Source organism: Gorilla gorilla, chromosome 10 (genome assembly GCF_029281585.2).
Source record: "Gorilla gorilla gorilla isolate KB3781 chromosome 10, NHGRI_mGorGor1-v2.1_pri, whole genome shotgun sequence".
In the NCBI taxonomy this organism is placed as follows: Eukaryota; Metazoa; Chordata; class Mammalia; order Primates; family Hominidae; genus Gorilla; species Gorilla gorilla.
Window position 1 is genome coordinate 53,157,450 of NC_073234.2, and position 13,992 is coordinate 53,171,441.

Sequence of the window (13,992 nt, forward strand, 5' to 3'; positions counted from 1 at the left end):
CAGCCTCCTGAGCATCTCTTGATCCTTGGTCTTTGGGTCTTGCCCCTCACATTACTACATGCTATGAAATGAGAAGATTAACACAAAGTCACTGCCGTATATACACAGATGCCGTATATACACGACATGGGAACACCTTCATATTTTGTTCTTTAGGGATCACCTCTCTCAAAGGAACACACAAGAGGACATATTTTTGTATCCATAAAATGCCAGTAGAATTATCACTCTCCCAGTTTTTCAAGCTAAAACCTGTTATTTTAAATTTATCTCCTCCCTTCCTCTCAGATTCAAAACAGTAACTAAATCCTATTATTCTCCCTTCTTATTATCTTCTTTTATCCATCCCCTCCTTTCTATCCTCATTGCCATTTTCCACCTGAACTGCTTACTACAATAGCTGGTTTCCCTGTGCTTGTGTTCCTTTCTTCACTCTATTAGACACACAAAATAAACCTTCATAGGAAGGTCATAGGTCCCTAGGCTTCAGTGGAGATGTGTATTCATTCACAGGAACCCAAGTTTTAAGGGCAGCTTGTGCTTGCTTCTACCCTGCATTTGGAGAACTCAGGGTAGCTGCCTATAGAGACGTAAGTCACATAAACACCCAAATCCACACAAATAATAAAATAATGCAATGAGACATATATGAAGACATACATTCACAAACATGCATTGTGTTAACAGACAGAGATTAATGAACGTACTACATATAATCAGTACTGACAAATAAGGTCCCAACTTGTTGGGTTGGCATTTGAAGCTTCTACAATTTAGCCCTTGCATATAGCTTCAACTGTTGGTCCTATAGATTCTCTGCTCCATTGTCACCTGAACATTACTTTGCTCTTCCCACTTCTGTGCCTGGGCACACTGCATCCCTTGTCCAGGTGGCTACCCTGGCCCTTTCCACAGATTCACACCCCATTCCATCATTTAAGGCCAGTGATAGTTGTACCCTTATTAAACCTTCACTGATTACCACAGGTCAAGGAAACCTTCTTTTGGACTTCCTCTAACCACATGTTGTCTAAACTGGATCACTGCCTCCCAGGTTCAAGCGATTCTCCTACCTCAGCCTCCCGAGTAGCTGGGATTACAGACATGCACCACCACACCCGGCTAATTTTTGTATTTTTAATTGAGACGGGTTTTCACCATGTTAGTCAAGCTGGTCTTGAACTCCTGACTTCAGGTGATCCGCCCACCTTGCCTCCCAAAGTTCTGGGATAACAGGCATAAACCACCATGCTCGGCCTGCTTTATGTGGCATTTTAATTGTTTCTTACGCACTGAAAAGAGGGTTGGACTAGATCAGGGGTCAGCGTACAACAGCCTGTAGGCCAAATCCAGCCCTTCTCACGTTTTTGTATGGCAGTAAACTGTGAAAGGTTTTTATATTTTTTAGTGGTTGCAAAAAGTACTTCATGACATGTGAAAAATGTTAAGTGCAAATTTCAGTATGTGCACTACCTTCGTTCATTCACGTATTATCGTGGATGTTTTTGTGCTACAACAGCAGAATGGATATTGTGACAGAGACTCATAAGCCTGCAGTTTAAAATATTTACTATCTGGTTTTTTACAGACAAAGTTTGCCAACCACTGGACTGGATGGCTGCTAAAGTCATTTTCCCTAACTAGACTGAGAACTCCTCCAGGGCAGGGATCATGATCATTTTTAAAAACTCTCCCACAGCTCACTAAAGACTTGCAAAGTCTATGCACATTACAGGACCCCAATAAATACTTGTTGAAAACGTTAATGAACTGATGAACTACATGAAATACAAATATATGAAAAATGTAAAATCGGCTTAGATACAGATATACCTCCATATTCTACTTTAAAACACACTTTTAACTTGGACTTGAGAAATCATATAGTGACAAACAGTGAAAGGAACATAGAGACACGCGTGACTAGAGACATTCTTATTTAACTGGAATGTTCATGTCCAAATTTCTGCTGTTTTCCAAAAAGAAAGATTAAGTGACTAGGGCAAATAGGAAGGCAAAAAGGTGGAAAGGAAAAAACAAGACATCTGGGTATGCTGATCCCTTTCCTCCCGTTTTTTCTTCTCATTCACTCTTGGAGCTCATGACGGGGGTAGAATCCCACACAGAGCTCTTCCACCCCTGGAAGCGTCAGTGAGGGAGAAAATTCGCCATAACAAGAGGAGTTTAAGAGTGCTGACCTGTAAAAACCGCTCATATTCTTCTCCTGAAATCTCTAAGACAGTTATAGAGGCACAGGACACAGAAATTCATGCAGACTCATGTATAAGCATCCCTTACAGACCCACAATGACACGCACGTAGACAAAAACAGACAGATATTAAAACATATCTCTAAAATCACGTGCGTATATAAGCACGCGGCAGGGAGGAACAGAGAAGCAGCATCATAGGCGCACTGATTTGAATTGGGTGAGTGCCAGGGTAGGGTCAGGCAGCCAAGGGCAACCCGTCCGAGCCCCACCCACCCATCCCAGATTCCTGGGGAATGCAGCTGAGCCTGCAAGCGGAGGGGACTGGCCAAGGGGCTAGGATCCTTCACGACTGCCCTGCCCATCCCCCTCTCGGCTCCAGCTTAGGATGCCGTATCTCTTCTTTTCCTTTCTGCTCCTTTCAGTTCTCCCTACCGCCTGCTCCCGGCCCATACCTTCCCACCTCACTCCCAGCTCTCCCCCTTGCTCTTCACTCAACGGCCCCTCTTGCCTTTTAGTCTTAGCTCTCCTTCGCCGCTGCTTTCTTGCAGATTGTCCTTGGGAAAGGGGGGAGGGGTGCTGGACGAACATGGGGAGGAGCCAGGTGGAGGCAACGAGGGAGGGGGAAGGAGGAGAGGCTTCCCAACCTCCACTAACAGATGCTGACAAGAAGGCTCCGCCTCCTCCTGCTTGCCTTTCTCCTCCTCTTCCTCCTCCCTCTAAGTACTCAGCTCAGATACGGCAGCGGCTTAGTTCCTTCACTCCCCAGAGTCCTGGGGTCCTCATATCTATCTCGAGAGCCATCAGCATCTTTATTTAATGGGAATAATAAATTATTTCGTTGCTTCTCTTGTTTTCAACACAGAACTTTTTCCTAGTCCAGACTGCCTGAGACACCTTGCATTCCAACATCTTCAGCAACTGCTAATAAAACCTGCCCCTGTGGCCCTCTATCCGTCTTTAAGCAAACATTTCTTGGGAGTCTGTGTGCTAGATTTTGCATTAGGTGCTGAGAGGTTTAAAAAAATAAATATAGTCCCTGCCTTTGAGGAACATTGAATTATGACATCTTCTATAGAATAGCCTCAAAAACTTCTTTTACATTTACATTACCTTTCTCAGAGAAAGTACAGAAAAGCTAGCTATTTGGAATGAAAGTGTCAAGAGGGAAGGGCGTGGCTGTGACGGCCACTTCTCAAGCCTGCAGTGGGGAGGGATGGGGGCGGGATTCTGGCAGTGAAGCAAACATATAAATTGGGCTTCACAGCAAACAGGATCCACTCTGAAAAAAGGGTCAGATGCTCCCAGAGCAAGAGGTGCATCCATTACTCAAGTCTCACCTTCCCTTGCTCCATCTATGCCTTTGCTTCATTGTCTCCACAGTCGGTTCTCCTCTTGCTTTTACCACTGCCCTCTTCCTCTTGCTTACTTTTATCTCTACCTCTGCACATTCTGGCACAAACAATACAAATGCAAGTGACTAGGAGATAAAACCCCATTTGACTACACAAAATAAAAGCATTTGTTCTCCAAATTATACCATCAAGAAAGTGGAAAGACAACCCACAGAATGGGAGAAAATAATTGCAAATCATGTATCTGATAAGGGGCTGGCATCCAGAATAAATAAAGAACTCATTTGCAACTCATTAAGAATGTAAACCAAAAATAAAATTATAAGCCCCTCAACCATCTGAATAGACCCCTCCTCTCAGTCAAGGGTATTCCAAAGTTAATCTGAAAAACTAGTTCAGACGTTGATGGAAAGGGGAAGCCAGACACACTTCATTATATGCTCCTCCCTTTTGGAATTACTGATAGAACAGACTCTTTAAGTCTGATAAGAAACATTTACAATCTATTCTCTGAAACCTGCTACCTGGAAGCTTTGTCCACCTGATAAAACCTTGGTCCTCACAGATTGCTTTTCTATTAAGTCTTCGGACAATAACTTAACTCTTTTCACCAATTTCCAATCAGAAAATCTTTGAATCTACCTATGACCTGGAAGCTCCGCTCCCCCCTCCCTGCTTCCAGTTATCCCGCCTTTCTGGACTGAATGAATGTACATCTTACATATATTCATTGATACCTTATATCTCCCTAAAATTTATAAAACCAACTTGTGGCCCGACCATCTTGAACACATGTTCTCAGGATCTCCTGAGGGCTGTGTCATGGGGGAGCTATTGGTCACTCGTATTTGGCTCAGGATAAATCTCTTCAAATGTTTTACAGTTTGACTCTTTTCACTGACAATAAAAAGAAAATACCTCAATTTAAAAATGGGCAAAAGAGTTGACCAAAGAAGATATACAGGTGGCAAATAAACATGAAAAGATGTCAACATCATATGTCATTAGCGAACTGCAAATTAAAACAGTGAGACACCACTACACACCTATTAGAATGATTAAATGATTAAAATTCAAAAATCCAAATGCTAATGAGAATGTGGAACCACTGGAACTCTCATTAATTGCTGGTGGGAATGCACAATGGTACAGTCACTGTAGAAGACAGTTTGACGGTTTTTTACAAAGCTAAATATTGTCTTACCACATGATCCAGCAATAGCACTCCTAAGTATTTAGCTGAATGAGCTGAAAATTATGTCTGCACAAAAAACCTGCACATGAATGTTTATAAAAGCTTTATTCATAATTGCCAAAAGCTGGGGGCAACCAAGATATCCCTCAAAAGGTGAATAAACAAACTGTGATACAGCTATACAATGGAATATTTTCCATCAATAAAAAGAAATGATCAAGCCAGAAAAAGACACAGTGAAACGGGCCAGTGTGAAAAGGCTGCATACTGTATGATTCCAACTGTATGACAGTCTGGAAAAGGTAAAACTATGGAGACAATAAAAATATCAGTTGTTACTGGGGCTTGGGATAGAGAAGGAGAGATTAATAGGTGGAGCGCAGGGGATTTTAGGGGCACTAAAATGATTCGGTATGATGCTATAACAGATACATGACATACATTTGTCATGACATTATGCATTTGTCAAATTCATAGAACTATGCAATCCAAAGAGTAAACCCTAATGTAAACTATGGAACTTAGCTAATAATAATGTATAAATATTGGGTTATCAATTATCACAAGTGTACCACACTAATGCAAGATGTTAATAAATAGGGAAAACTGGCCAGGCACAATGGCTCACACCTGTAATCCCAGCACTTTGGGAGGCCAAGGCAGGTGGATTGTTTGAGCTCCGGAATTTAAGACCAGACTGGGCAACATGGTGAAACCCCGTCTCTACAAAAATACAAAAAATTAGCCAGGTGTGGTGGCGCATGCCTGTAGTCCCAGCTACTTGGGAGGTTGAGGCACAAGAATGACTTGAGCCTGGGAGGCAGAGCTTGCAGTGAGCCGAGATTGCGCCACTGCACTCCACCCTGGGTGACAGAGTGAGATCCTGTCTCAAACATAAAAAATTTAAAAATGAGCAAAGGCTTGAATAGACAGTTCTCTAAAGATGATATATAATGGCTAAAAAGTACAAGAAAAGATGCTCAACATCAATAGCCATTAGGGCAATGCAAATCAAAACTGCTTCATTTGAAGTGAAAATACTACTTCATATCCACTAGGATGGCTATTATCAAAAAAGAAAAAAACAAAGGAAGGAAGATGGAAGGAAGGAGGGAGGGAGGGGTGGAGAGAGAGAAAGGAGGGAGAGGGGGAGGGAAGGAAGGAAGGAAGGAGAAAAGAAGGAAGGAGGGAAGGAGAGAGGGAGAGGAAGAAAGGAAGGAGGCAGGGAGTGAGGGAGAGAGAGAGGAAGGAAGGAAGGAAGGGAGGGAAGGGGGGAAAGGAAAAAGAAAGAAAAGTATTACAGTGGATGTGAACAAATTGGAACCCTTCTGCATTGCTGGTAGGAATGTAAAGTGGTGCAGCTGCAGTGGGAATTTGGCAGTTCCTCAAAATGTTAAACATAGAGTTATCATATTAATTAGCAATTCCACTCCTAGGTATATACCTACGAAAAATGAAAACATATGTACACACAAAATCTGTATACCAATGTTCATAGCAACATTATTCACAATGTTGGCAAAATGTGGAAAGAGCCCAAAGTCCATCAACTAAAGAATGGATAAATAAAATGTGTCATATAAATATGACAAAAAGTGTCAAAATTTGTAAAATATTTGAAGATATTTATTCTGAGCCAAATATGAGTGACCAATGGCCTGTGATACAGCCCTCAGGAGATCCTGAGAACATGTGCACAAGTCGGTCAGGCTGTCAGGCCTCTGAGCCCAAGCTAAGCCATCATATCCCCAGTGACCTGCACATATACATCCAGATGGCCTGAAGCAACTGAAGCAACTTTTGTAGAAAAGTGAAAATAGCCTTAACTGACGACATTCCACCATTGTGATTTGTTTCTGCCCTACCTTAACTGATCAATGTACTTTGTAATCTCCCCCACTTTTAAGAAGGTTCTTTGTAATTCTCCCCACCCTTGAGAATGTACTTTGTGAGATCCACCCCCTTCCCTCAAAACATTGCTCTTAACTCCACCGCCTATCCTAAAACCTATAAGAACTAATGATAATCCACCACCCTTTGCAGACTCCTTTTTCGGACTCAGCCCACCTGCACCTAGGTGAAATAAACAGCCTCGTTGCTCACACAAAGCCTGTTTGGTGATCTCTTCACATGGACACGTGAAACATTTGGTGCCGAAGACCTGGGTTAGCAGCCTTCCCTTGGTGTTTAATCATTGTGGGGATGCCTCTCTGATTATTCACCCATGTTCCATTGGTGTCTGATCTCCGCAGGGACGCCTGCCTTGATCATTCACCCGTGTTCCCTTGGTGGCAAGTCAATTGCCGGGATGCCTGCTTTGGCTGCTCACCCACATTGCAGCCCAGAGCTGCTCCCCACCCCCCTTCTCCATGACTCTACTCTTCTCTTTAAACCTGCCTCCTTCACTATAGGCAACCTTCCACCCTCCATTCCTCCTTCTTCTGCCTTAGCCTGTGTTCTCAAGAACTTAAAACCTCTTCAACTCTCACCTGACCTAAAATCTAGGCATCTCATTTTCTTCTGCAACACCGCTTTGCACCAATACAAACTCGACAATGGTTCTAAATGGCCAGAAAACGGCACTTTTGATTTCTCCATCCTACAAGACCTAGACAATTTTTGTCGAAAAAATGGGCAAATGGTCTGAGGTGCCTTACATCCAGGCATTTTTCACACTTTGTTCCCTCCCTAGTCTGTGTTCCCAATGCAACTCGTCCCAAATCCTCCTTCTTTCCCTCTGGCCTGTCCCTTCAGTCCCAACCCCAAGCGTTGCTGAGTCTTCTGAATCTTCCTTTTCTACTGACCCATCTGACCTCTCACTTCCTCCCCAGACTGCTCCTCCTCAGGTTGCTCCCCACCAGGCTGAATCAGGCTCCAACTCTTCTTCAGCCTTTGCTCCCCAACCCTATAACCCTTCTATTACCTCCCCTCCCCACACCCGGTCTGGTTTACAGTTTCATTCTAGGACTAGCTCTCCCCCACCTGCCCAACAATTTCCTCTTAGAGAGGTGGCTGGAGCTGAAGGCATAGTCAGGGTACATGTGCCTTTCTCTCTATCAGACCTTTCCCGAATCAGCCAGCATTTAGGCTCTTTCTCATCAGACCCCACTAAATATATACAGGAATTCTGATATCGAGCTCTGTCCTACAATTTAACCTGGAGTGACCTAAATGTTATCCTAACTTCTAGCCTCTCCCCAGATGAATGGGAAAGTTTTTTCTCTAGCCCAATCGCATGCTGATAACTGCTGGCTTCATGAACCACACCTCCAGGAAGGCATTAGAGCAGTTCCCTGAGGCGATCCCCAATGGAACTATCCGGCTGATTCCCCAGATATAGCTAGGCGAGACTACATGGTTTCCTGCCAAGTTGAAGGGCTTAAAAAGGCAGCTTACAAAGCTGTTAATTATGACAAACTTAAAGAAACTACCCAAGGTAAAGAACCCAGCCCAGTTCATGGCCGGCTTAGCAGCAACCCTTAGACGCTTTACCACCCTAGACCCAGAGGGGCCAGAAGGCCACCTCATTCTTAATAAGCATTTTACCACCCAGTCAGCTCCTGACATTAGAAAAATCTTCAAAAATTAGATTCCGGTCCTCAAACCCCACAACAGGACTCAATTAACCTTGCCTTCAAGGTGTACAATAATAGAGTAGAGGCAACGTATTTCTGAGTTGCAATGACTTGCCTCCACTGTGAGAGAAACCCCAGCCACATCTCCAGCACACAAGAACTTCACAATGCCTGAACCACAGCGGCCAGGTGTTCCTCCAGGACCGCCTCCCCCAGGATCTTGCTTCAAGTGTCGGAAATCTGGCCACTGGGCCAACGAATCCCTGCAGCCCGGGATTCCTCCTAAGCCATGTCCCATCTGTGCGGGACCCCACTGGAAATTGGACTGTCCAACTCACCCGGCGGCCACTCCCAGATCCCCTGGAACTCTGGCCCAAGGCTCTCTGACTGACTCCTTCCCAGATCTTCTCAGCTTAGCGGCTGAAGACTGACGCTGCCCAATCGCCTCGGAAGCCTCCTGGACCATCACAGATGCTTTAGGTAACTCTTACAGTGGAGGGTAAGTCCGTCCCCTTCTTAATCAATACGGAGGCTACCCACTCCACATTGCCTTCTTTTCAAAGGCCGGCTTCCCTTGCCTCCATAACCGTTGTGGGTATTGACAGCCAGGCTTCTAGACCCCTTAAAACTCCCCAACTCTCGTGCCAACTTGGACAATACTCTTTTAAGCACTCCTTTTTAGTTATCCCCACCTGCCCAGTTCCCTTGTTAGGTCAAGGCATTTTAACTAAATTACCTGCTTCCCTGACTATTCCTGGGCTACAGCCACACCTCATTGCTGCCTTTTTTCCCAGTTCAAAGTCTCCTTCATATCCTCTTCTTGTATCTCCCCACCTTAAACCACAAGTATAGGATGCCTCTACTCCCTCCTTGGCGACTGATCATGCACCCCTTACCCTCCCATTAAAACCTAATCACCCTTACCCCACTCAGCTCCACTACCTCTCAGCAAGCTGAACTCATTGTATTAACTTGAGCCCTCACTCTTGCAAAGGGACTACACATCAATATTTATACTGACTCTAAATATGCCTTCCATATCCTGCACCACCGTGCTGTTATATAGGCAGAAAGGTTTCCTCACTATGCAAAGGTCCTCCATCATTAATGCCACTTTAATAAAAACTCTTCTCAAGGCTGCTTTACTTCCAAAGGAAGGTACAGAGGATCAGAAGGGCAGCAGGGGGCATGGGCAATGCTGGTGATAGATGGCCTAGATGAAGCGAAAAATATGATAGAAAGGTCTTATCTTCCAGGGAGAAGCTGTGACACAAGGAGCAAATGGGTGAAGCACCACTCCTTTGGAATGCTTCCCACATTTTCAGGTCACTAGATGTAGTCTTGAGAGTCACTAGTTACCTAGGCAGGTTGCCCATCATCTAAGTCTTTATACACAGGAGAGGCTTTATGTCTAGTGGGCAGTTGGATCTGCTGGATCAGAGCCCGGACCACAAAGGTGCCTGCTACCCCTGAGCTTTTGTCCTGGAAGTAGTTGTCCCACACTCTTACCGATCTTGAAATGCTAACCACCTTTTTTTGAAAAGCCTAGGGGTCAGGACATAGGGGTAAAGTGTACAGCCTAGGTGACTCACACCCTTGCTATGCCCCAGTGTAGGATCAAGTGGCTTTCTTATGCCAGGAGCTGATCCTCTATGGGCCACACACACACACAGCCTGCCTCATTATAGTACAGGCAGAGCTGCTTATACTGATAGGCAAGATGTTGGAAAAAACAGCAGCTGCTTCCCTGCCAGGTAAGAGACAAGAAAGAAATATATTCCATTTTTCTTAAGGACTAGAGCACAGAATCTCCATATACAACTGCACTTAGAACAAGAAGCAGAACACCCTGGAGGGAGTCCCTGTGAATTTCTTGGGCTGGCAGAAGCAGAAAGACATCAGGCCAGGGGTTTTTTATGTTTGGGCACCAGTAGCTCTGTGCTCATCTCTGTTGTTTGACGACATGAGTTCCTCACCATTTCACTGGCGCCCTATAGTGATGCATTGCCTAGAGGTGAGAAATGGAGCAAGGCAGTGGCATCCATCTCATTAGAGCAGATAACTACCCTCGTACCTCTCCAATCCATCCTCCACCCAGGAGCCAGAAAGATGTTTTAAAACGCAGTATGATCCTATCATTCTTCAGTGATTTCCCAGAGCTCAAAAGTGTCCATAAGACCTAGAAGGCACTGCACAATCTGGCTCTTACACCACCTGTACTGTTCACTCTCCCGCTATTCCTCCCATCATCAAGTCACATTGGCCCATTCTGCTCTTTCCCGTTTCACAGCCTATTGTCCCCTTTTCTGGAAAGCTCTTCTCTCTTTGCCTGCCTAATGCATACTCATCCCTCAGGCCTTCCTGAAAAAGGTTTTTCTGACTTCTCAGGCCATATTACATCCCCTGTTTTATCCTCTGATTACATGGAGTCATTTTCCTTCACTGCACTAACACCATTCTAGTTATATAACCATGTGTGTGATTGTGTGATTACTGTCTTAGTCCCACAAGACTATAAACTTCATGAGAGCAGACAATGTACCTGTTTTGTTTACTACTTTATTCCCAGTGCCAAGTACAGTACTTGACATAGTATGTGCTCAACAAATTCTCTTGGAAGGAAGTCAAAGAAGGAGGAAGAGTAGGAGGGAAGGAGGAAGGGAAGAGGAAAGGATGAGGAAGGAAGCAGGGAGGCAGGCAGAAGAGGAGGAATGGAGGCCTTATTGGTGTTGGGAAAATATTAGATTTCCTTTCTCTAGTAGGAAAGCTGAAAGGGTTAAGAGTGGCCACTCACCTGAGCCACACAGACCCCAGGATTTAAAGGCAGAAGTTGAACATCAGAATTTTGTCCATGAGACAATGCTGAGTTCAAACCACAGAAGCAGGTCCAAATGAGTCATCACAGCAAAGGGAGTCTGAGGTGAGTTTTAGGTACACCAGAGCAAAAGGAGAATGAAAAAAGCAGGAAAGATGAGGGCAAATAAGAAATAATCTGTACAAATTCAATAAACAATAGGAAAAAACCATCAGCTGGGTTTATTTCTTGCTGCTTTCTATGCAGGGGCAAAGGAAGTCTGATTAAAGGGATGTAGACCACAAACAGTTGCAAAAAGAAGAAAAGAAAAAAGGAAAGAAAAGAAAAAGGAAGGAAGGAAGAAAGAAGGAAGGGAGGGAGGGAGGGAGGAAGGAAGGAAGGAAAAGAAAAGCTGGCTCTGAGCAGTCAGCTGGCTGTTCTCTTCCCTACATCTCTATGGCATCTTATTTTGAACCAAAGTTATCTTGAACCCTACATTTCTATGGCATCTTATTTTGAACCAATTCAACATTTTGAACCAAAATTATTAAGTTCTTAACTTACACATTGTTCCATATTATCTCCCCTCCTTAATCATAAGCTCCTAGGGAACAGGGAAAGTGTCTATTTCATTTTCGCATTTCCTACAGAGTCTAGCCCAATGATTTCAAATAGTGAGTGCTCAAAAATATGGCTAAATACTGATATATATATTTCATAAGTGCTAGGAGTTGTTACTTTAATGAAATTATTAACTTTCTGAGGAAAACCTTTTAGTCCTGAGTTCCTTCTGAAAATATAAGACAGTTGGAGTAAATAATCGCTAAGGCATTTCCAAAGTGTAAGCTATTGGGGCAATGGCAAGGATATCTCTTATACATATGTTTTATAGTCTATCATTTCTAGTATATTATTGGGCAAATAGCGGGAACTCAATAAAGGTTTCCAGTGAATTGACTCCAATATAGATGTATTTAAGTTAAGACGAAATACATAGATGTGTTTCTGAAGCTTCATATAAATTGCCTGTGAATTGAACATTTAAAAATACATGAGAAATCTATTATTAAATGGTTTCCTAAGATGAAAATTTTTTACAATATTTAGAATCATTTTGTAAAATAATAAGTCATTTAGTCAACTTTCTTAAGTTTCACATATTTATATATCAAGGATGTTGACAATAGGATAAACCAGATTAGTAGTTTACAGTTATGAGCCAATTGATTTAATATTGACCAAATTAAGTTATTCTGCATAGAGAGAAGTGTCCGTTTCCCTACAATTTCCCAGATGATCCATCCCCACCTCTCTCCCTTCTCCCTTTCCCTCCCCATCCCTCTTTCTCTTTCTCTCTCTCTCTCTGTTTCACACACACACAGACTTTCCCCCTTGGGTCTTAACTTATATTTCAGCTTTAGTAGGTCTACCCTGATTTATAATACTATGCATACAACTTTCACTTTCCCATATTCCTTTGAACATTTCTCACCGTTGACCCACATGCCTCACCAGTTTTGAAAACAGGTATGCTTCCCACGGTGTCTGGATCATCCATAGTATCTAGACTCTTCAAGATGTCTGTCTTTGGTGGTGGCTTTGGTATGAGCATGCTGGAAGTAGAAGCTTCCCCAGCTGAGAAACAATAGCTTTAGGTCACCCTCAAGGTGGGATTCAGGGAAGGGAGTGTTCCTTACTCCCTTTCATTTTCCCTATGACTCTGAGCTGTCCAGGGCTTTCTTTCCAAAAATCCAGTGAAAAATTAGAGACGCGATGTACCTCAAAAAGATTCTATTCCCTTGACATACATGGGGGAAAAGCAGAACATATAACTAGATACTTTGAGGTGGGGTGGATGAGGCCATTTTTCCTTAGGGCTTGATTTATCTGATAGTTTTGGAGTGTCAGTCATAATGACAATAAAGATTCCCACAGATGAGCCCAGACTGGTCGAAGTAATTCACATAACAACACAATAATGACCAGCTGATGGGATAAATTTTGTTCCCCCCTCAACTCTCAAGTCCTCCTTATCTCCCTGGCATCTATCACAACAAACCAGGTCAAAATCTTACCTGGAAAATACACGACTCAGTGATCAATATTTTATCAAAGTGAGAATGTGATAAACAAGGTCAGTTGACCCCTAAAATCCGTATTTACACTAGAAAGCCTCGCATCCTGTATTTAGGCTTCTTGTGAGAGAACCCATTCTCTGTCACTGGAGTATGATCAGGAGACAAGGGTACCTGTTCTCTGAGGAGTCCTGACTAACTGGCGAGATTGAACCACACACATGAAAAATTTCAGATGAAACTCGTCTTTATGCATGGCTGCCTCCTAGAAATAGAGACAGAGTTTAATCCAAACGAACAGAGCTGTGAAATAAGATGTCAGTGACTGACATGGACCAGCTACACTCATGACTACTTGGCCTTAGGACTTGACAATATAATATAAAAGTAACAGCACATGAGGCAATACAAACAATCTACTTTGATGTATTTGACAGGGGAGGATCCCCTGAACTCAGCAAGCTGCTGAGAGTATCAGAAAGGCTGGGGGCCTCCAGAAACTGCCCTTCTTCAAGTCTGAGCTCAGACTGTGCCTGTGGCTGTGATCTGGGTGTAAAGGACCTATTAAGGGGGCATTTCTCTAAGACTTCTACAGGGCCTGGGTCCAGAGGCCTGCCAAGCTGAGGTGCTTGACAAAAAGCCTGAATGAACAAACATATTTCTTCCCATTATGTTCTCTTAGAAAGTATGGCAGATTCCAGGTTAATCAATGTGTCCCAGGAACAACAAAGCCCTTCAAAGGTCACAGGTGATTCCTGGGTCCTTCTCTATCTCTACCCAGAAAAGCA

General features: G+C 43.5%; 1 protein-coding gene across 11 annotated transcripts in view; it reads right to left on the minus strand.

Annotated features, from left to right (window-relative positions):
- The window catches only part of PFKM (phosphofructokinase, muscle), a 39,458-nt gene that overhangs the window by 23,967 nt on the left and 1,499 nt on the right, over nt 1-13,992 (minus strand). For 4 of the 11 annotated variants that reach the window (XM_019038622.4, XM_004053035.5, XM_019038621.4 and 1 more), the window contains exons 2-3: nt 13,379-13,469; nt 12,642-12,764 (exon numbers count right to left, since the gene is read on the minus strand). The exons of 1 other annotated variant lie outside the window; for it this stretch is intronic. In XM_019038622.4, coding sequence (XP_018894167.3) covers nt 12,642-12,764; nt 13,379-13,460 — 205 coding nt within the window. In that variant the 5' untranslated portion in view covers nt 13,461-13,469. Of the gene's footprint in view, nt 1-2,198; nt 2,218-2,665; nt 2,899-12,641; nt 12,765-13,204; nt 13,221-13,378; nt 13,470-13,992 lie in introns of those variants that run through there. 6 more of the 11 variants (XM_063694029.1, XM_019038620.3, XM_019038623.3 and 3 more) reach the window with 6 other exon arrangements.